This window comes from Zalophus californianus, chromosome 2 (genome assembly GCF_009762305.2).
Source record: "Zalophus californianus isolate mZalCal1 chromosome 2, mZalCal1.pri.v2, whole genome shotgun sequence".
Classification (NCBI taxonomy): domain Eukaryota; kingdom Metazoa; phylum Chordata; class Mammalia; order Carnivora; family Otariidae; genus Zalophus; species Zalophus californianus.
This window is the reverse complement of record NC_045596.1, coordinates 164,765,823-164,788,020: the sequence shown is the minus strand read 5'-3', so window position 1 is coordinate 164,788,020 and position 22,198 is coordinate 164,765,823. Positions and strand designations below refer to the sequence as shown.

The following is a 22,198-nucleotide window of genomic DNA, read 5'->3' as shown; positions in this document are numbered from 1 at the left end:
CAATTAGGGACTTTCTTCCAGACTCTATTCTTTTTCTGCCCCTTGTTCCTTCAAGGTTTCCCCCAGATGCCATTCCAGACCCCTTTCCTTGGTAATTTCCTGCCTAAATCTGTGCTCCAATTACCAAGGTCAATCCTAAAATGAAAATCTGAACACCACCCTCTCAGTGTAGACTGATACTACGTTTCCCAAAGTATGTTCCTGGGACCACCAGCCCTGTGCACTGTCACCCACCCCACCCCGAAGGGTGCACTGGGCTAGGAAGTGTGGGAGACACAAACTCTATCCTTAGAGATTCTCAGAGCAAGGGAGCACGGGAGAGCTCTGAGTGGTCTTGGAGAAACCTGACCAGCGGGTGGAAGCCACTGTTTCCCAGTGCTTGACTCTAAAACTCTTTATTTCCCTACCCAACATAGGGCAGGAGGGGCTGGTCATTTTCACACTGATCTCCAGCTAGCTCAGCTCTACAGACCTCCTCCTGTTTTTCTGCCCTACTCTTCTTCACTCCATGAACTTCAATGCAATAGCTAACTGTATTTACTGAATTCCTTCTTAAAGCAGTACACTGTTTTAGGCTATAATTAGCCAGTTCCAGGGGATCCTGGGTGGCTCAGTCGGTTAGGTGTCTGCCTTCAGCTCAGGTCATGATCTCTGGGTCCTGGGATGGAGCCCCGAATCAGGCTTCCTGCTCAGCAGGGAGTCTGCTTCTCCCTCTCTCCCTCTGACCCTCCCAACTGCTCGTTCTCTCTCTCTAATAAATAAATAAATAAAATCTTTAAAAAAAAGTAGCCAGTTCCATAATTTTCCTGTTTTGTACATGTGAACTTTGGTATCTTACATTTTCACCTCTTCAGTAAGTTTTTTAATACAATTCAAGCTACCAGCTACCACATGAATATTTTTTTAGGTGATTGATATTTGTCATTAAATTCACTGAGAAATACAAAAGGCAAGGAGGAAACTGGAAACATTCTGAAATACTTTACCATGTATGGTGTATCTGAATCTAGGCAAAGCATTTTGTTGCCTTCAGTGAAAGTTTGTATATATAAAATAATTTTCCAATGCACTTGAGAGCTAACTACTTAAAAAAAAACCCATGGTGACGTTTTTTGCAAATTAAGTGAACATCCTGTTACACATCTGTTTTGGGGGTACACACTTACTGAGGCGGTTCTACTTCGTGTTTTAAAGTATGGGGGAGAGCCTGTCCATGGTGAGTCCAATGAGGCTTTGCTGAAGGAATGGGCAGAGTGGTATGCATCTTTTTTTTTAAGATTTTATTTATTTATCAGAGAGAGAGAGACTGAGAGAGCGAGCACAAGCAGGGGCAATGGCAGAGGGAGAGGGAGAAGCAGGCTCCCCACTGAGCAGGGAGCCTGATGCAGGGCTCAATCCCAGGACCCTGGGATCATGATCTGAGCTGAAGGAAGACACTTAAGCGACTGAGCCACCCAGGCGTCCCTGGGCAGAGTGGTATGATATGAAGGATTCAAAAGGTGATCTGCCAGGATCCCACCACAGAGCCAGCGTCTGGGGAGTGGGCTCCCGGGAGTCTCACAAGAAATGCCACCACGTGGTCAGGGAGGAGAGAGGCCAGCCCCTGCTTCTCTTCCCGAGTCGTCTGCTTCTACCACTCAGATGACAGCAGAATAAGGTACAGGTTAAGGAGTCGGACTCTGGGCCCAGCTTTCCTGGCTTCATATCACAGTTCCAACAACTCCTGGCTACATGGCCTTGAGCAAATTATAATCTCCCTGTGCCTCAGTTTCCTGATCTGTGACATACACTGACTTTGTAGAGCCACCCCAGGGATGCAATGAGGGAATACGCGTAGGGCTCTTAGAACAGGGCCTGGCACGGGGCTCAGGAGGTGTTAATGAGGCTCTTTCGCTTTCTTTTTCTTAGTTTGTTCTCTCCCATCCATGCACTGCTTTCCATTTTAACTCGAGCACCTGAGCCGGGCACTTCAGTCCTTCTCACCTGGTGACTCAGCAGCTCCCCACTGCATTCCGGTGCTTTGACTACCCTGGCAGGTCATTCCCAGGTCCTTCTTTATCTACTTTCCAGCTCACTTTCCAACCTGATCTCATACCCTTCTTTTTTCCCTGCACGCGTTAACATGAACACACACTGACCACTCAGGGTCTTTCCCCAAGGTGGACCATCCACCTTCCCATCTTCCTCCATTCTCGACTATCTGCAACAAAGCTGTCCCTTACAGCCAACCCGGAGGCACTATCTTCATGGACCTTCCCTTGATTTCCTCTGCTTGCAATGTCCCTTGCAATGGATTCCTTTCTTCTTTGGGATCACAGTGGTTTGTGTTCACGCCTCACACCCCCTTCCAGGCTGAGGGGGCTTGAAGGGCAACCACCACAGGGCACTTCACATCGGCACCCCCGCAGGACCCTGCCCCTCTTGGGTGCTCAGTCATTACTCATCAGCTTGGAAAATGCTCTGGAGTACGACTCTGAAGGAACGGGAGTGAGAGCAAGCCATGATGGGGATAAGGGAATTAAGAATATTTCAGAGGAAGGCCTCCACGTGTGAAAGGCATGGTAGAAGACCGTCTTCAGGCAGCCCTCCTGCTGCCCCCGGGCCCAGAAAGAGCTGCCTGAGGGCGTGCTAAACCATGGAGACCCTGAAGACAGAGGCCCCCCACTCCCCGCCACTGCCCAGTTCAGTTATCAGCAACGTCCCAAAGGGGGACGCACTTTTATTGTGACATAAACAAAATTAGACGCAAACAAAGTCTTAATCAAGAACTTAAAGCTGCACCAGGCACTTCTTGCTCCAAATATCTCATCTATTCAAAGGCTAGGAACAAAGTTACTGACAGCCATGTTGCAAATGAATGGAGTAGGGAAAGAGGGTTTAGTACAGTTGTCCTAATCCTAGAGCACCCATTTCTTTTTATTTTTAAAAAGATTTTATTTACATGAGAGACAGAGAGAGAGAGAGGATACAAGCAAGGGGAGGGGCAGGCAGAGAGAGAGAGACAAGCAGACTGCTTGCTGAGAAGAGAGCCCAATACAGGGCTCGATCCCAGGACCCTGAGATCATGACCCCAGCCAAAGTCAACCACTTCATGAGTGAGCCTCCCAGGGCCCCCTGGGGCACCCATTTAAATATCACTGTGTGCCTGAGACATTCAGAACAACCTGCTAATACTAACTCAGCACGTGACACCAAACTCCTGCGGTTGTCAATGTCAAGTGCTAGTATCTGCATTTCCCAGGTGGAGAAACAAGGACCTTCACAAGTGATTTTTCAAAACCCCAAAGGAAGACAATTTAGATGGAGACTAAAAATCCAAAGCTCCCCACCAGTCAGTTCATCACTCCACCTGCAAATGTGTTTTAACCAAATCCGAGAAAGACCAATTAAAATAAAAGGCTGTTTCTATGAGGATTTCATAAGGAGAAGAATAAAGGTAGTGCTGGAGCAGGTTCCATTTAACCAATCATTCAGAGCAACCACCTTGCCACATTTTCGAGTTTCAACACACACACCGGAGTCAGAGTTCAAAGGTCATTCATTTTTTTTTTTTTTTTTTTAAGCTCCACAGTATTTATTTTGTACCAGAGACATCCTGAAGCAGAGATGGGACAAGGGCTAGATGAGTGCCACGGCCTTACGGGGCGCCGAGGATGGAGGGAGCTCTGAAATCTGCAGAGGACAGCGGACCTTCTCCAGCTCAAGGGATGGGTGGTGTTTGGATTGGTGCAGAGAGCTAGGGGTGGAGGGGCAGGCCCGGCCTGGGGGCCAAGGGTCCTGGTTTGTTGGTGATTCTATCAAAAGCCTGGAGAGGTTGGGTTGGAAAGCTCCATTCCAACAGTTGATACCGACTGGCAATTCACACTCATTAGGCAAAGAAAAGACCAACAATGCCCTTTGCTTCAGTGTGAGGGGGGCAGCTGGGCTCTGCGCTCCTACAGGTGTCAGTCTGGATGGAGACTCTGACCTGAACCTGACCCCCGGGAACCTGAGAGTGATAGCTAGCAGAGATAAGGAGCATTCTCATCGGCGGTGTTATAATACCTTCTTGAGGGATAGCCAGCAAAATCAGCACATGATGCAGAACACGAGTTAGCTTGAGAAGCCTCCTTGAAAGATTGGGTGTCTCTCAAATAAATAACTGTTAGAACATGGTTCATCTGATTCGGCTCCATTGGGGGGAAAAAAAGAAAGAAGAAAAACAGTACTGGTCCAGAAATGGCTCCGATAACACCCACCAATACAGCCGCCCTCCCCCACCTGGCGCCCTGGCAGAGGCTGCTAATTTATCACAAAGTCTTGCCCATCAGCCTAAAAGTGGCTTCAGAATCTTTCTGAACACAGCATTTCAGGCAGCTGCTTCCAATCAGATTGGCATCACACAGGCAACGAGACTCATTTTCTATTCCAATGTTGTTTAATCAGCAATTTATAACAAACATGATGCTCTCGGCTGTGGGGCATGAATGGTTCATCAGTCTTGATGACATATTCTTCAAGATTACTCCCCCCCCGCCCCCGTTTCTCTGATTGCATGCTTTCCAGAACACGGTTATAACTGACTGCCAGTTAGATTTTCTTAATGGGCTGGAATCTACTAACCAGAGAACACAAGTGAGTAAGGGCACAAGAGCACCAGATGGCCAGAGAAGTCATACCTCTCGTTGTGAAGTTGGCAGGCTGGTGTCAACACCAGACTCTGGTGAGTCAGATTGGTGGTAAGTCAAGTTCCCAAACCTGCTGCTCTGATGGTGCCTCCAAATCAAGTTATCTGGCCTACAAGCTGAGGACTAGCCCCCTGACCATGGAGCACCCCTATGAGCAGCCTGTCGAACCCCCGGACAACCTGATTTCTTCACGTTTTCTGACTGCAACAAGACTCAGTTTCCTCATCTGTAACATGGGTGTCTGCTGTGAGCATCAAATGAGCTGAGGCGTGTAAATCACACAGCGCCGTGATTGATACACAGCAGTTACTAAGTACTATAAATTGTCTGCCACTCCCCTTAATTAGGATGTCATCAATGCTCACCTGGAGACTGGCAGTGTTTCCCTAACTGATTTCCACTCCCTGCCACTCCAATGACCCCTCTTCCTCAACAGTGCCACAGTGAGCATTCTGAGCATGACACTTTCCTGCTTGAAAGCTTTTGCTGGATCTCCAACGTCTGCAGAATCAAGTTCACAGTCTTAGGCTGATGTTCGGAAACTCACAATCTAGCCTCTGCCCAATTCTTCATCCTCCTCTCCCACCACCCACCTGCACACCACCCACCTGTCCCTGAACACCTGGACCATGCACCTTTCCCAGACCCACGAGGCACTTCTATGCCTTCCATATGTTTGATCATGCTTTCTCTGCCCCCGGCCTCCTCCCAGTCCCTGATTTGTGAAATTCTACGGATTCTTCAAGGCCATTCAGAGTTCTCTTCCTCTACGAAGTTTCCCTGACAAACCCCCTTGTTCAGCTGACAAGCAGAATTAATTCGTCCCCATTCCAGCGTCCTACTAATGAGCACTCACCCCTTCCTGAGGGTCATTTACCCTTGTTTCCTACTCAGTAGACTCTGTTGACCTGAACTGAAGTTATGTTGAAGGTAGGAAGGTATTTTTTAAATTTCCAAAGTTCTTAGCATGTTGAGAGCTATTGATCCACAGAAGAACTTGTGATTCGATATATATATGTATACATATATACATATATATAAAACAAATATTTGCTGATACTCCAGGCTCTATCTCGTGTACTCCTCACCACAACCATAGGACAACCACTATTGCCTCCAGTTTACAGATGAGGAAGCGGAGGTATGGGGAAGGTCTACAGTTGGCCCAAGGGCACCAGCTAGAAAGTGGATTGAAACCCAAGTGGTCTGGCTGCAGATCCCACAGGTCTTCAGAGTTGCTTGGGTGAGTTCACCCACACCACGCAGTTTGGGCACTGGGAAGGGCAGACTAGGGGAGTCAGGCACATAAAGTAATAATTTCAGTGTGACCGGTCCTTGAGGTGAGGAAGATGCACACCTGCCAGCATCCATCTATAGAGAGTCAGGGGACAGACAAAAGTTGGCAACCCAGCTGTGGGACGTGGACCAGTTAATTCGCTGCTCAGCCTCTGTTTCCTCATCGGAAAAGTGACAGTAATAATACCTCCATTGCAGGGTGATTCAACATCACATTAAGACAAAGTATGTAAAGAAAATGCTATACTCGATACACTATCAAACTATATTGTTCTCGAGGCCCGTCCCAAAACCCTAATGCAAAGTGACTGTCCCATAAAGGAAAAACTCCCTAAAAGAAAACTCATGAGTCTGTGTTTCTTGAGCAATATATCTTATAGGAATGCAGAAAACAGGACATCAACTTAAAGGAGGGAGCCAGCCACTTGAAAGAACTAGTGAGAAACAGACCTAACCAGCCTGCAGCAGATGGACCCCCATGCTGGCCTTGCCGTGTGCACAGTGACTGCCGGGACCACCTTCAAGTTACCTTTCCTTCATTTAAATGTTAAAAATCACGTGCAGGGATGCAGATTTCACATGCTAATGAGACATGCAACGTATAGAAAAGCATGTTCTCTAAAGTACGCAAGCGCCAAGAAAAACCTCACCTCTCCATGCTTAAACATCATCCTTTTCCGATATGCTTGAGGGCACCTCTGAGATTCTCCGTTCACTATCTTCCGGGTGCCATTTTAGACAGAAATCCTTTGGTGCTAGAAATACAGTGTCTGCTTCGTGGCTTCATAGTGCAGAGCTTTTAGCCCTCACTAACAGGGCCAGGGCAAAAGACTAGTCAGCTGTGGGCCATTTTCCACTTTGTGAGGGAGATGAGCGGCTCCGCACCTGAGGGAAGCCCTTCCAGCTGCCCCTCGTCCCATGGAAGCCGGACGGGAAGGAATTTGGCATCCATCCTCACCACTCGGTGATCCCTTTGGAAATCATTTAGAAGTTGAACCTCAAGATATTGGCCATCGAGCAAGTGAGCTGCGCAGTTTAAGAAACCATCCCTGAGGGGCGGAGCAAGATGGCGGAGGAGTAGGAGACCTGGATTTCGTCTGGTCTCAGGAATTCAGCTGAATAGGGATCAAACCATTCTGAACACCTACGAACTCAACAGGAGATCGAAGATAAGAAGAGTAACAACACTCTGAACAGAAAAGCGACCACTTTCTGGAAGGTAGGACGTGCGGAGAAGTGAATCCGAGGCGATATTCGGGAGGACAGACGGCGGGGGGGGGGTGGGGGCCTCCGTCGGCCGCTTCTGGCAAGTGATAGAGCCGCGGAGCACAAAATCGGACCTTTTAGAAGCCGGCTCCGCTGAGGGACGTCGCTGCAGTGGCTAAGCGGGGGGTGGAACCCTCGCGGGACAGTGTGGTCTCAGGACCCTCGGGGTCACAGAAAGACCGGGGGAGCCTGAGTGCGCCAGAGCGCCCAGGGATCGGAGCGGGGAAGCCCGCTGCAGAGACAGAGCCGAGGTGTGGGCTCTCGGCTTGGGGTCGCCATAAACTGTGATCCGCGGCCCAGTCGGGCCACTGCTCCTCCAGCAGGGACCCAACAAGCGGCAGAGCTGGGGAGACTCCCCTTCCTCCCCCGGGAGGAGCGGCGTGGGAGCACACCGCAGGGATCTGCTCAGTTTGGAGACTCCACACGGGGTCAGGTGCCAGAGATAGAAACGCTCAGTCACAGGCCGGGTGAGCACGGAGTGCGGCCGGAGACCAGGGACAAGGGAGTGACTGCTTTTCTCTGGGGGCGCACTGAGGAGCGGGGCCCCGAGTTCTCAGCTCCTCCGGGTGGAGTTTGGGAGGCCACCATTTTCGCCCTGGTCCTCCAAAGCTGTACCGAGAGCTTGCAGGGAACAAAAGCTTCTGAGAGCAAACCCGAGCAGCTTGCTTAGCCCGGACCGACAAGGGCGGGGCAATTCAGCCTCCGGCAAAGACATCTGGAAACCACAGCAACAGGCCCCTCCCCCAGAAGATAAGCACGAACAGCCAGCAAGCCAAGACCAAGTTTACCGATCAAGGAGAACAGGAGAACTCCAGCGCTAGGGGAATACTGCACATAGAATTCATGGCTTTTTTTTTTACCATGATTCATTAGTTCATCAAAGTTAATTTTTTTAACTGTTTTTTTTTAATTTTACTTTTTCCCTTTTTCAACCAACATCTTATCAATCCCTTTTTAAAAAAAATTTTTTTTATTTTTCATTTTTAGAGTCATTTTATCCCTTCATAGTAGTTACCCTTATTTTTGGCATATATATATAAGTTGTTCTCTCTTTAAAATTTTGAGATACAGTTTCTTCTAACAGATCAAAATATACCCTAAATCACTAGTGTATGGCTTTGTTCTAGTCTCTTGCCTGATCACATTCTCTCCCTTTTTTCTTTTTTTTTTAAATTTTCTTTCTTTTTTCAAACAACTTATCAATTCCTTTTATAAAATCTTTTCTAATTTTCATCTTTACAGTCATCTTCCATCCCTTCATTGTAACAACCCTTATTTTGTACATATATGTCTTTCTTCCTTTAAAATTTTCGGAGGCACTTTTTTCTAACAGACCAAAGTATGCCCAAAATCTAGTGTGTGGCACTGATCTATGCACTAGCCTGATCATATTTGATCATATTCTGCTTTTTTTGTATTGTTCTGTTTTTTTTATCTTTTTTTTTCTCTTTCTTTTTTCTTTCCCTTTCTTTTCCCCTGGTTTCAGGTCTTTTCTGATTTGTATACAGTATATTTGCTGGCGACGTGGTTAACCTGTTAGCATTTTGTTCTCTCATTCATCTATTCTCCTCTGGACAAAATGACAAGACGAAAAAAATCACCTCAGCAAAAAGAACAAGAGGTAGTACTGTCAGCCAGGGACCTACTCAATATGGACATTAGTACGATGTCGGACCTAGAGTTCAGAATCATGACTTTAAAGATACTAGCTGGGCTTGAAAAAAGCATGGAAGTTATTAGAGAAACCCTTTCTGGAGAACTAAAAGAACTAAAATCTAACCAAGTCGAAATCAAAAAGGCTATTGATGAGGTGCAATCAAAAATGGGGGCACTAACTGCTAGGATGAGGCAGAAGAGAGAATCAGTGATATAGAAGACCAAATGATGGAAAATAAAGAGGCTGAGAAAAAGAGAGATAAACAACTACAGGATCACGAGGGCAGAATTCGAGAGATAAGTGATACGATAAGACGAAACAACATTAGAACAATTGGGATCCCAGAAGAAGAAGAAAGAGAGAGGGGGTAGAAGGTATATTGGAGCAAATAATAGCAGAGAACTTCCCTAATGTGGGGAAGGAAACAGGCATCAAAATCCAGGAGGCACAGAGAACCCCTCTCAAAATCAATAATAATAGGTCAACACCCCGACATCTAATAGTAAAACTTACGAGTCTCAGAGACAAAGAGAAAATCCTGAAAGCAGCTCGGGAGAAGAGATATGTAACCTACAATGGTAGAAATATTAGATTGGCAACAGACCTATCCACAGAGACCTGGCAGGCCAGAAAGGACTGGCAAGATATCTTCAGAGCATTAACGAGAAAAATATGCAGCCAAGAATACTATATCCAGCTAGGCTGTCATTGAAAATAGAAGGAGAGATAAAAAGCTTCCAGAACAAACAAAAACTAAAGGAATTTGTAAACACGAAACCAGCCCTCCAAGAAATATTGAAAGGGGTCCTCTAAGCAAAGAGAGAGCCTAAAAGCAGCATAGATCAGAAAGGAACACAGACAATATACAGTAACAGTCACCTTACAGGCAATACAATGGCACTAAATTCATACCTTTCAATAGTTACCCTGAATGTAAATGGGCTAAATGCCCCAATCAAAAGACACAGGCTATCAGATTGGATTAAAAAACAAGACCCATCAATATGCTGTCTGCAAGAGACTCATTTTAGACCCAAAGACACCCCCAGATTGAAAGTGAGGGGGTGGAAAACCATTTACCATGCTAATGGACACCAAAAGAAAGCTGGGGTGGCAATCCTTATATCAGACAAATTAGATTTTAAACCAAAGACTGTAATCAGAGATGAGGAAGGACACTATATCCTACTTAAAGGGTCTATCCAACAAGAAGATCTAACAATTATAAATATCTATGCCCCTAACATGGGAGCAGCCAATTATATAAGGCAATTAATAACAAAAGCGAAGAAACACATTGACAACAATACAATAATAGTGGGGGACTTTAACACCCTCCTGACTGAAATGGACAGATCATCTAAGCAAAACATCAACAAGGAAATAAAGACTTTAAATGACACACTGGACCAAATGGACTTCACAGACATATTCAGAACATTCCATCCCAAAGCAACGGAATACACATTCTTCTCTAGTGCCCATGGAACATTCTCCAGAATAGATCACATCCTAGGTCACAAATCAGGTCTCAACTGGTACCAAAAGATTGGGATCATTCCCTGCATATTTTCAGACCACAATGCTTTGAAACTAGAACTCAATCACAAGAGGAAAGTCGGAAAGAACTCAAATACATGGAGGCTAAAGAGCATCCTACTAATGAATGAATGGATCAACCAGGAAATTAAAGAAGAATTAAAAAAATTCATGGAAACCAATGAAAATGAAAACACAACTGTTCAAAATCTTTGGGATACAGCAAAGGCAGTCCTGAGAGGAAAGTATATAGCAATACAAGCCTTTCTCAAGAAATAAGAAAGGTCTCAAATACACAACCTAACCCTATACCTAAAGGAGCTAGAGAATAAACAGCAAATAAAGCCTAAACCCAGCAGGAGAAGAGAAATAATAAAGATCAGAGCAGAAATCAATGAACTAGAAACCAAAAGAACAGTAGAACAGATCAACGAAACTAGGAGCTGGTTCTTTGAAAGAATTAACAAGATTGATAAACCCCTGGCCAGGCTTATCAAAAAGAAAAGAGAAATGACCCAAATCAACAAAATCATGAATGAAAGAGGAGAGATCGCAACCAACACCAAAGAAATACAAACAATTATAAGAACATATTATGAGCAACTCTATGCCAGCAAATTAGATAACCTGGAAGAAATGGGTGCATTCCTAGAGATGTATCAACTACCAAAATTGAACCAGGAAGAAATAGAAAACCTGAACAGACCTATAGCCACTAAGGAAATTGAAGCAGTCATCAAAAATCTCCCAACAAACAAAAGCCCAGGGCCAGATGGCTTCCCAGGGAAATTCTATCAGACATTTCAAGAAGAATTACTACCTATTCTCCTGAAACTGTTCCAAAAAATAGAAATGGAAGGAAAACTTCCAAACTCATTTTATGAGGCCAGCATTACCTTGATCCCAAAACCAGACAAAGACCCCATCAAAAAGGAGAATTACAGACCAATATCCTTGATGAACATGGATGCAAAAATTCTCACCAAAATACTAGCCAATAGGATCCAACAGTACATTAAAAGGATTATTCACCATGACCAAGTGGGATTTATCCCTGGGCTGCAAGGATGGTTCAACATCTGCAAATCAATCAACGTGATACAATCCATTAACAAAAGAAAGAACAAGAATCATATGATCCTTTCAATAGATGCAGAAAAAGCATTTGACAAAGTACAGCATCCTTTCTTGATCAAAACTCTTCAGAGTATAGGGGTAGAGGGTACATACCTCAACATCATAAAAGCCATCTATGGAAAACCTACAGCGAATATCATTCTCAATGGGGAAAAGCTGAGAGCTTTTCCCCTAAGGTCAGGAACGCGGCAGGGATGTCCACTATCACCACTGCTATTCAACATAGTATTAGAAGTCCTAGCCACAGCAATCAGACAACAAAAAGAAATCAAAGGCATCCAAATCGGCAAAGAGGAAGTCAAACTCTCCCTCTTTGCAGATGATATGATACTGTATGTGGAAAACCCAAAAGACTCCACCCCAAAACTGCTAGAACTCATACAGGAATTCAGTAAAGTAGCAGGCTATAAAATCAATGCACAGAAATCAGTGGCATTCCTATACACCAAAAACAAGACAGAAGAGAGACAAATCAAGGAGTTGATGCCATTTACAATTGCACCCAAAACCATAAGATACCTGGGAATAAATTTAACCAAAGAGGCAAAGGATCTGTACTCAGAAAACTATAAAATACTCATGAAAGAAATTGAAGAAGACACAAAGAAATGGAAAAACGTTCCATGCTCATGGATTGGGAGAACCAACATCGTGAAGATGTCAGTGCTACCTAGAGCAATCTACACATTCAATGCAATCCCCATCAAAATACCATCTGCTTTTTTCAAAGAAATGGAACAAATAATCCTAAAATGTGTATGGAACCAGAAGAGACCCCGAATAGCCAGAGGAATGTTGAAAAAGAAAAGCAAAGCTGGCAGCATCACAATTCCGGACTTCCAGCTCTATTACAAAGCTGTCATCATCAAGACAGTATGGTACTGGCACAAAAACAGACACATAGATCAATGGAACAGAAGAGAGAGCCCAGAAATGGACCCTCAACTCTGTGGTCAACTTATCTTTGACAAAGCAGGAAAGAATGTCCAATGGCAAAAAGACAGTCTCTTCAACAAATGGTGTTGGGAAAATTGGACAGCCACATGCAGAAGAATGAAACTGGACATTTCCTTACACCACACACAAAAATAGACTCCAAATGGTTGAAAGACCTAAACGTGAGACAGGAGTCCATCAAAATCCTAAAGGAGAACACAGGTAGCAACCACTTCGACCTAGCCGCAGCAACTTCTTCCTAGAAACATTGCGAAAGGCAAGGGAAGCAAGGGCAAAAATGAACTATTGGGATTTCATCAAGATAAAAAGCTTTTGCACAGCCAAAGAAACAGTCCACAAAACCAAAAGACAACCGACAGAATGGGAGAAAATATTTGCAAATGACATATCAGATAAAGGGCTAGTATCCAAAATCTAGAAAGAACTTATCAAACTCAACACCCAAAGAACAAATAATCCAATCAAGAAATGGGCAAAAGACATGAACAGACATTTTTCCAAAGAAGACATCCAAATGGCCAACAGACCCATGAAAAAGTGCTCAACATCGCTCGGCATCAGGGAAATCCAAATCAAAACCTCCATGAGATACCACCTCATACCAGTCAGAATGGCTAAAATTAACAAGTCAGGAAACGACAGATGTTGGCGGGGATGTGGAGAAAGGGGAACCCTCCTACACTGTTGGTGGGAATGCAAGCTGGTGCAACCACTCTGGAAAACAGTATGGAGGTTCCTCAAACAGTTGAAAATAGAGCTACCATATGATCCAGCAATTGCACTACTGGGTATTTACCCCAAAGATACAAATGTAGGGATCCGAAGGGGTACGTGCACCCCAATGTTTATAGCAGCAATGTCCACAATAGCCAAGCTGTGGAAAGAGCCAAGATGTCCATCGACAGATGAATGGATAAAGAAGAAGTGGTATATATACACAATGGAATATTATGCAGCCATCACAAGGAATGAGATCTTGCCATTTGCAACGACGTGGATGGAACTGGAGGGTGTTATGCTGAGTGAAATAAGTCAATCGGAGAAAGACATGTATCATATGACCTCACTGATATGAGGAAATCTTAATCTCAGGAAACAAACTGAGGGTTGCTGGAGTGGTGGGGGGTGGGAGAGAGGGGGTGGCTGGGTGATAGACATTGGGTTGGGTATGTGCTACGGTGAGCGCTGTGAATTGTGCAAGACTGTTGAATCACAGATCTGTACTTCTGAAACAAATAATGCAACATACGTTAAGAAAAAAGAAGAAGAAGAAGATAGCAGGAGGGGAAGAATGAAGGGGAGTAAGTCAGAGGGGGAGACGAACCATGAGAGACGATGGACTCTGAAAAACAAACTGAGGGTTCTAGAGGGGAGGAGGGTAGGGGGATGGGTTAGCCCAGTGATGGGTATTAAAGAGGGCACATTCTGCATGGAGCACTGGGTGTTATGCACAAACAATGAATCATGGAACACTACATCAAAAATTAATGATGTAATATATGATGATTAACATAACAATAAAAAATTTTTAAAAAAATCATCCTTTTCCCACCTTTCTTTTTAAAAAATAGATTTATTTATCCATTTTAGAGAGAGAGTGTGAGCGGGGTGGGGTGGGGATGTTGGAGAGAATCCTGAAGCAGATTCCCCACTGAGTGTGGAGCCCAGTGCGGGGCTAGATCTCACAACCCAGGAGATCACGACCTGAGCTGAAACCAAGAGTCGGATGCCCAACTGATTGAGCCACCCAGGCGCCCCTCCCACCTAACTTTCTTTAAGAAACTCTTCCTGACCTTGCCTCGGGGAGTCAGCCTGAGGACACTGTGTTGCCTCCATTCTACTCGAGCACAGACCCCAGTGAAGCCTTGTCTGGAACGCCCCTTTGGCCTCTTGTCAACTTCTATTGGGGAGAGAGCCCAACGGCCTGGTCAATCAACTCCACACAGTGTTTTCAAAGGTCTAGTGGAAGGGCACAGTTTGATCAACTCTGGCCCTGGAGCCAAGAAGCCCAGCTAGCTACAGGGCTGACCCCATGGCGTGTGCATGAAAAGGGTATTCACAATCTGTCAACTCCATCACCAGTCCCTATTGCCACTTCCAGCCCAGCATCGCTCATCGACTTGCACACTCCACATTGTGACAGGTAGATTGCCTGGGATCCAGATCTTGGGATAGATATATAGCTAGGACGGAATCTTAGGCCCAGCCACTGTCCTAGGCAAGAGAGTGAGCCTTTCTTTCCTTTCTCCCCTCTGTGCCAGCACCTCACCCCTCTCTGCATCCCTATTTCATGAACCTGCCCTAAATCCCACTCCTTGCTTTTGCCGAAATCCTCAACTAATCCCATGCAAATGAGAATTATTTCCTTGCATCTGTACAATTCAAGATCCTATTATAAAGGCTTAAGTGTATGCCCTTAATAGAAGATGTTTAGAGATCAAAACCCCTTTAAGAACCTAAGGAATAATCTCTAATGGTGTAACTTCAGGCTTCACTTTGGACCCAGGGTGATCGTTTTGGAGGGTGGGGATTCTACTGGTACCTTTGGATCACACCACTAGACAGAAATATTAGCCTGCCCCTAGCCACTCCCTTCCCTAGGAGAAAAGGAAAGCCACGGTATACACCATGACCGCCCCCCCCCCCCGACCCCACTGGAAGGATAGGTTGCCAGAGTGGGCAAGGGAGTGCGGCCCAGAAAGGCTTTTCCGAGTAGCTGGAACCTGTTCCATTGTCAGCAAATCATCATCACCCTTGATCGATGGCCGGGCCATCAGAGAACAGGACTGGACCAAAGCCAGCTTCTTTTCAGCTTTTCTAGGCACGAGCTTCCCAAAAGAAATTGAAACCAGGTACTCTCTCTTACAAAATAATGCTTCACAATCCACTCCTGGAAAGGGCAGAGCAGTTTTCTGACCATTATTGTCCCGGGAAGGGCCAGACAGGCTTCCCCCTGACTCCTTCTGTCTCCTAGAGACAGCTGGTGCCTACAGCTTTCTCAGGAGGGAGCTTGGGTTCCAGGCCCTGGGTAGGAGAGCGGGGGCTGTTTGATGGTTTTGTTGGTCTTAATCTGCCCTTCAGCAAATTCTCCCTTCCGGCAATGCAGGCTGCCCCCGTCCCCGCCCCACCTTCCACTCCAAGCAGATTTCAGCAGCTGGTTGGCCAGGCGTGGGAGCTGTGGGACCGCTTCCGCCCTTAATGTGCCTGCCTTCCAGAGCCGTGACAGTAAATTCAGGAGATAAATCAGTCTCTACTCAGAGAGCCAGCCGCAGAGGGATGGTGTGGTCAAGGGTGAGCGGGAGGCAGGGGAGGAAACGATTCTGTTTCTCACCAGATCTCTAATTGGTTGTCACTGCCTGTCAGACAATGATGACAAACTTCGAATGTGGCCTGAGCAGTCACACGGGCCTTAGTCCACACTGCGCAACCAGAGAAAGCAGGTCGGTCGGCCAGCTTGGGCCTTAGGTTGTGACGGCCCCCACCCCGCAGGGCCTGTTGATTTATTTTCCAAATAAACGACCCAACATATTCCTAACACTCAGTCAATGCTCAGGGTTCGGACAAGTTCAGCCCCACGTTCAAGACGTGGTTGATGCCGGGGAAAACAGGAGGAGTGACTCAAATGTGAGTCAGCTGGAGCTGCAGCTCTCCTCCTGCCACCCCCAGCTTGGAGGAGGAGACCGATGTGTAAATAAGTGTAAAGAGAGAGACAATGAGAAGGCTCTTAAGGGAGGTTCCGAGAAAGTGCAAGGAGAGCTCTGAGGAAGGAGAAATTATCTTGTGAATTTTTAAAAAATCCCAACAGCAAAGTATCTTAAAGGTCAACATAGAAACCACCAGGGCAGTGATTTCTGATTGCAGGTTTGTGACCAAACTAGTGAGCAGGAACCGGTCGTGAGGTGTTTTTGCAAGCAGTCTGTTGTTCATTCATGAACGCAACCAACACTTCATGAGCGCCTGCTACTGGCCGGGCACCATGCGACGTGCCTAGGATACCACAGCGAACCAGACAAGCACATGGCCCCCCAGGTGGAGCTTACAAATATAATATAAAAATTTCCAAGTGCGGCCTGTTTGGTGTGCCCGAAGCAATTCTCATGGAGCCAGAGGTAGGAAGCAAGGTGGGAAAGATGGGCAGGCCAGGGCAGGAGGGGTCTCGTTAAGGAGTCTGGATTCTATCCTAAAGAACGTGAAGCCACTGAATATTTGATTTATGTATTTCTGAGAGAGAGAGTGAGCGCAAGTGGGGGCTGGGGCAGAGAGAGAGGGAGAAGCTCCAGCAGACTCCCCGCTGAGCACGAAGCCCAAATACGACACAGGGCTGGATCTCACAACCCTGAGATCATAACCTGAGCTGAAATCAAGAGTCCAACACTCAACCCACTGAGCCACCCAGGTGCCCCAAGTCACTGAATATTCGAAGTTGGGGAGTGATATGGCGAGACTTGCCTTTCTACAAAATCACCGTGGACCTGGTTCTTCCCACAACTCACACCTGCCTCCGGACATTTGCATGTGCTGTTTCCGCCAAAGTTGTGCATGGCTCCCTCTCCCACCTCCTTGACGTCTTTGCTCAGCTGCTTTTTTTTTTAAGGGAGGTACAAAAAACAATATTCTTTATTTTTAAGAATGCTGCTAACCAAGATCATCATGTTTGTCAGTGCCCATTCAACTGGCCATCTTACAAATTTTCTCCCCAAAATCATAATGGATAAATACAATCATCAGCAGTTTGACATTAGAAATGCTAGCCACAGACAGCAGAGGCCTGATTAAAATGTTATCGAACCAGGTGGGCCAGCCAGAAAGAAAAGCCTCCAACTCAATACCCTAAGAACCTGACACAGATAACTGCATTCCCAAGTATCACGAGTTCTCTTGGATTCTACGGGTAATCCATCTCAACAGTGAGAATGTAACTGAAAAATATGTAGCTTCTCATAATCGACAAAGTCTCCTATTTAAGATTCTTGACATCAAATTGTAATCCTTATTAACAGTCACGTGGAATCTAAGTTTGAAACACAACAGCTGACGTGAACTTCACTGAGGCTCTCTCTGAGTGCCTTATTGACACTGCGAATGCCCCAAGCTTCCTAAGACCCTTTGCATGTTCCCCGCCCCCTGCACTTCTCATCTTTCGGCAAATGAGTACTCATTTATTTTGTTTCCAGTCTGTCTCCTTGCCCTGCTGGAGGGTAAGCTCTGCAGGGCAGGGATCTGTGCCTGCTCTGTTCCCTGCCTGTATTCCCAGTGCCTACAACAGGACTTGACAGACACAGGTACTTGATGAATGTTTATTAAACGTTGAACAGACCTTGAGGACAAAGATTTTCAGTGCCTTTACCATCTTTCTTACTTTCTCTCTTTTATTTTTTTGGCAACAGCAACAACAGTCTTTCTCAATATGCTTCCCTTTGATTAAATTCAAAATAAGTCAGCTGATTTTTCAAAGACACTGGCCAAATCATTTGGGGGGAAGGGGTGACAACCTGAATTTAGAAACTAATTGCAACTGGCCCCTGAAGTCTAGGGTCAGCTGAGTTTATACGACGCTGCTTATAAAAACAACCTTCTATACTTGTGCTTCCTTTTCTACTGTTTCCATGTTCAGCTGCACAAGACCAGTAGCCAGAAAGAAACACACACACAAAATGAGGCTCTCCTGAGGCTATTTGGTTGGTGAAAGTCATCACGCTCATTTGAAACATTTGTCATAATGCATTCCTTATTCCTGCAAGACGCTGGGCTTGTCTTTGGGTCTGGAGACGCTCTTGCGCCTCCTGCACCACTCACGGTCTCCTCCCCGAGCTCTGAGGTCTGTTACGAACAGCCTCCAAGACTCCATTTGAAACCGTGGCCTAGGGTTACCCGGTGAAAGGAAAAGCCTCAGCTGCACATAACCTGCTTCCTACTTGCTGCTGGTGAGGCTCAAAGCCAGAGTCCCCAGGTTCCTGCACAGACCCTCCCTTCCTGGGGAAGAAAATTAGTCATCAGGAAGGCGAGTTGTGAAGATGTGAAACTGCTAAAAAGAAATTCCCACTTCATATGGTTTCCCTTGTACCCACACACTTTTACACAGGTCAGAAGGGTGCATGCTCTCCCAGGTGACTCCACTAGGGTCCCTCTGAGCATGTGGCCTGGGGTCCACCTCTGGCCTCTGAATCCCCCACCAAAACCAACAACCACACCCTGACACAAGACACTTAAAACAGTCCAGCAGTGGTGCTGCTACATTGTGATATGTCCTATCACCACAGGAGAATTGGGGGTGGGGTGGGGTGACCCCCTGTGATGCTCTGTTGCCCCTTAAAGAATATCCGTCAGACCCTAGCTCCCACTCTGGAGCTTTTGCCCCTCTGTCTTAGACTTTTCTCCCTCTAGTAAGTTAGCAACAGAAATCCAAAGTTCAGTGTTTCGAGAACAGGGAAGGTGTGACCATGAGGTAACTGACTTTTGTGGGTCATTGAGTAAACAAGCAAGCCCCCTTCCAAATGAGGCTGACCCAGGCCCCCTGTCAGAGCAGCCCAAATTCTCAGGGCCACTGGCCTGTGAAAACACACCGGAAATACACACTGCTCCGTGGACTCAAAGGAAAGCTTCTAGAATCCCAATAGACCAAAGAAGGGATATAATCCAAAGATTATTCTTCCCAACCCCTAATGCAGACAGAACATAATTCAGAGAACCAGGTAGGTGGAACTCAATTTGACAGATCTCGGGCTGTAAAACATATGAACTGGACTAATTGAGCCAAGCAGAGGCCACCTGCCGCCTTCAGCGCCCAAGCGAATGAGTGCTGACGCTACTACAAAGCCTGGAGCCCAGGCGGTGCACGCAGGTGAGCCGACAGACAGCTGCGCTGCTCGCCGCCCTCGCCGGCTCCTCGCCCTTCCCAAGCACCCCGCCTCCGAGCAGCTGCTGGAGCACTCACTTTGAAGAAGCCCCTCGGGAAGGGCATGCCGGTCCCTCACCAGGATCCCGCCGGGGGTCCGCTGTGGTCCGTCGCGGTCCGCTGTGGGAGCAGCTGGGGCTGCGGGACGCGCCGCGCCTGTGCCGGGCCGGGGCCGTCTGGGGCTAGGCGGCCGCGGCGCGCGGCCCTCCGACGGCCTTATCGGCGGCAGAGGCGCGCTATCGGGCGGCCCCCGGGAGCTCAGCGCGCGGGCGGAGGGGAGGCGCCCGCCTGGGGCGGGCAGATTACAGCGGCGCCCTCGCCGCCTCCCGCTCCCCAGGCCGCGGCCGGCGCAGTCCCTGCCGAGGGCCCCCGGGCCGCGACCAGGCCGGCCAGCCCCTCACAGAGCTGCGCCGCGGGGAGGTGAGGGGAGCGCCGGCCCGCCGCTTCTCCCCCTCGGCCGGCTGCGGGCTTGGGGTGCGGGCGGCGGTGGGGGGGGGGGCGTCTTCCAGAGCCGGGGCTGCCCGGAGGAGGCTCCAGGAGGAGACGAAGCCCCCACATGGGGGCAGCATGCCTTGCACGGGCAGAGGACTGTGGGGGAGTCGCTGGCCTTCTGTGCTAACCGGCCCTGGGTCTGCAGGGACCTGTGGCTCTGGCCCTGCTTTTCACATGTTTTCACGGGGGTGGGGGTGGGGGGCTGTGTTCCTTAATTGCTGATTTGCAGGGAATCTGGGCACAACCTTAATAACATCGGGGCCAAAAATAACAGCGTTCCTGGGAACCAGAGGTGAGTCACCACCAACAGCGGCCACGAGGGGGGGGGGGGGGCCCAGGCCGCTCCCCACACCACAGCTGCCAGGAGGTGGGGCCTGCCCAGAGAGCCCCGGCTGGGCCCATTCCGGGCCGAGCGGTTGCGGGCCTGCCTTGGGAAGCCTCCTTTCCCGGCATCTGTCCCTCACACAGCCAGATGAGGTGGCATCTGCCCAGATGAGAACACTGCGCCCCTGGAGTAGCAGTTGGTGGCTGGCAGAGGGGACGGATGACCCAAAGGAGCTGAGCTGTAAGGCCGGCAGAACGGCAGGCTCCCTGGGGCCTGAAGTGGCTTCGGCTGGATGGAGCTGCTCCGTCTGTGCCGTGGGTCCTCGTTTTCTTTTCTAGAGGCACATGGTCGCACTGAGGTAGTCCAGCCTGAGAAGGGTCCCTCCGGCCTTGTCACATGCCTCTCAGCCTGCCGCTAGACTGAGACTGGTCCAGGTCCCCTGACAGGCAGCCATCTGGCTTCGGAGCTTCTCTGCAGATCCAAACGGGTCCTGCTGTGAGGGCACAGCTGTTGTGGAAAACGCCACCGAGGGCGCTGTGGGAGCCCCTGTTTGCCACACCAGCTAGAAAGCCCTCCAGTGGAGGCCAAGGCCATCTCCAAGCGGACCAGCACCTGACATGGTGTGGGGAGGGCGAAAGCAGGTTCTGGGCCGCATCTAGACTAAAAATAACCACCACAATCATTACAGCACAAGTCCTTACAGATGTCTGTTGAAGCATGTAATTCCAAAGAATGGCTTGCTTTTTTTAAGGGGCCCAGAAGGCTAAAAGATGTAAAAGCAGGTCCTGTTAGGCATGACTTCAAACAACTCTACCACAGGACAAATGGTCTTCCTTGGCAACAACTATTGGGCTAGGCTAGCCAGTGATGAAGAGTGCTGGCCTGCACCCCACTCGGGTGCAGGAATGGGTTTGGAGTCAATTGTAGAGGAATCGGTACATAGCAAGCACTCAGTAAATGTTTCTGGAATGGATCCATGGTTGTCACCAGCAGCATGATAAGAGCAAGAGGCCATTTCACCATCCAGGAAAGAGAAGAGACTAGTTTCCCGTCTCTGAGGAGAAAATGTCAGCAAGTAAACATAGCGTGTAACACGATTTAGAAAATGCCCTGTAAATAGAAACTCATTTCAAATCTTTGGCAAGGGTAGATGTCAGGCAGCCTTGATTCTTTGTGTGAGGTCCTTGTGTGGTGCTTCCTGCAGCAAGACAGTCCCTCACAGGTCCCCGAGCCCCAGGCTCCAGCAGCTGAGCGGCTCCGAGAATCAGGGCGCCTCAAACTTATCCCCAGAATGGGGCCCCCCTTGGCAACGCAAGGCTCCTCTCCCGTGGATACATCAAGGGGGGAAAGTGGCCCGGCACATGTGGGGTCGACCAAACAACCAGGCTAAAGGGAATGGGACCTGCAAGCAAGCAGCTGGGTCTCAGATAACTGGACCCACGGTGTGCTTGAGATCCCCGAATTCCTCCCTGGAGCAGGGTTCCCGGGACAGTCAGGTGTTGTGTGGTGTTGCATGCATTTTGTGATGTGGGTTGAAGTGATATCTGTCACTCTCTTGTCAGCAGGCAGCTCTCCAGAGCTTTCATAAGCTCTCTGCCACAAAATACCTTTCTCCTTTCTTAATCTCTAAAAGGGAGACACAAAGCTGTCTCAGTGTGCAAAGTTCAGGCCCAGGCTATTTCAGGATTGTGAGGATGCCTTGAAAATTCAGCAGCCCCTCCACCCCAGTCCTTCACAAGCCCCTCTGCTCTTTGTTTGGTTTATTTATTTACATGCAAGCTTATACCCAGTGCTTCGTGTGTGTGTAAGCTTATGCCCAGTGCTTACTGTGTGTGCTGTTCTTTTTTTTATGTTTTTTTTAAGATTTTATTTATTTATTTGAGAGAGAGAGAGAGAGAATGAGAGATAGAGAGCACGAGAGGGAAGAGGGTCAGAGGGAGAAGCAGACTCCCTGCTGAGCCGGGAGC

At 47.8% G+C, this 22,198-nt stretch overlaps 1 protein-coding gene across 12 annotated transcripts in view; it reads right to left on the bottom strand.

The window, feature by feature from the left end:
• The window catches only part of ANK1 (ankyrin 1), a 213,347-nt gene that overhangs the window by 115,835 nt on the left and 75,314 nt on the right, over positions 1 to 22,198 (bottom strand). The window contains exon 1 of one of the 12 annotated variants that reach the window (XM_027597649.2): positions 19,454 to 20,043. The exons of the other annotated variants lie outside the window; for them this stretch is intronic. Within the exon in view, the coding sequence (XP_027453450.1) occupies positions 19,454 to 19,480 (27 nt within the window). The 5' untranslated portion in view covers positions 19,481 to 20,043. Of the gene's footprint in view, positions 1 to 19,453; positions 20,044 to 22,198 lie in introns of those variants that run through there. 12 annotated transcript variants of the gene reach the window in all.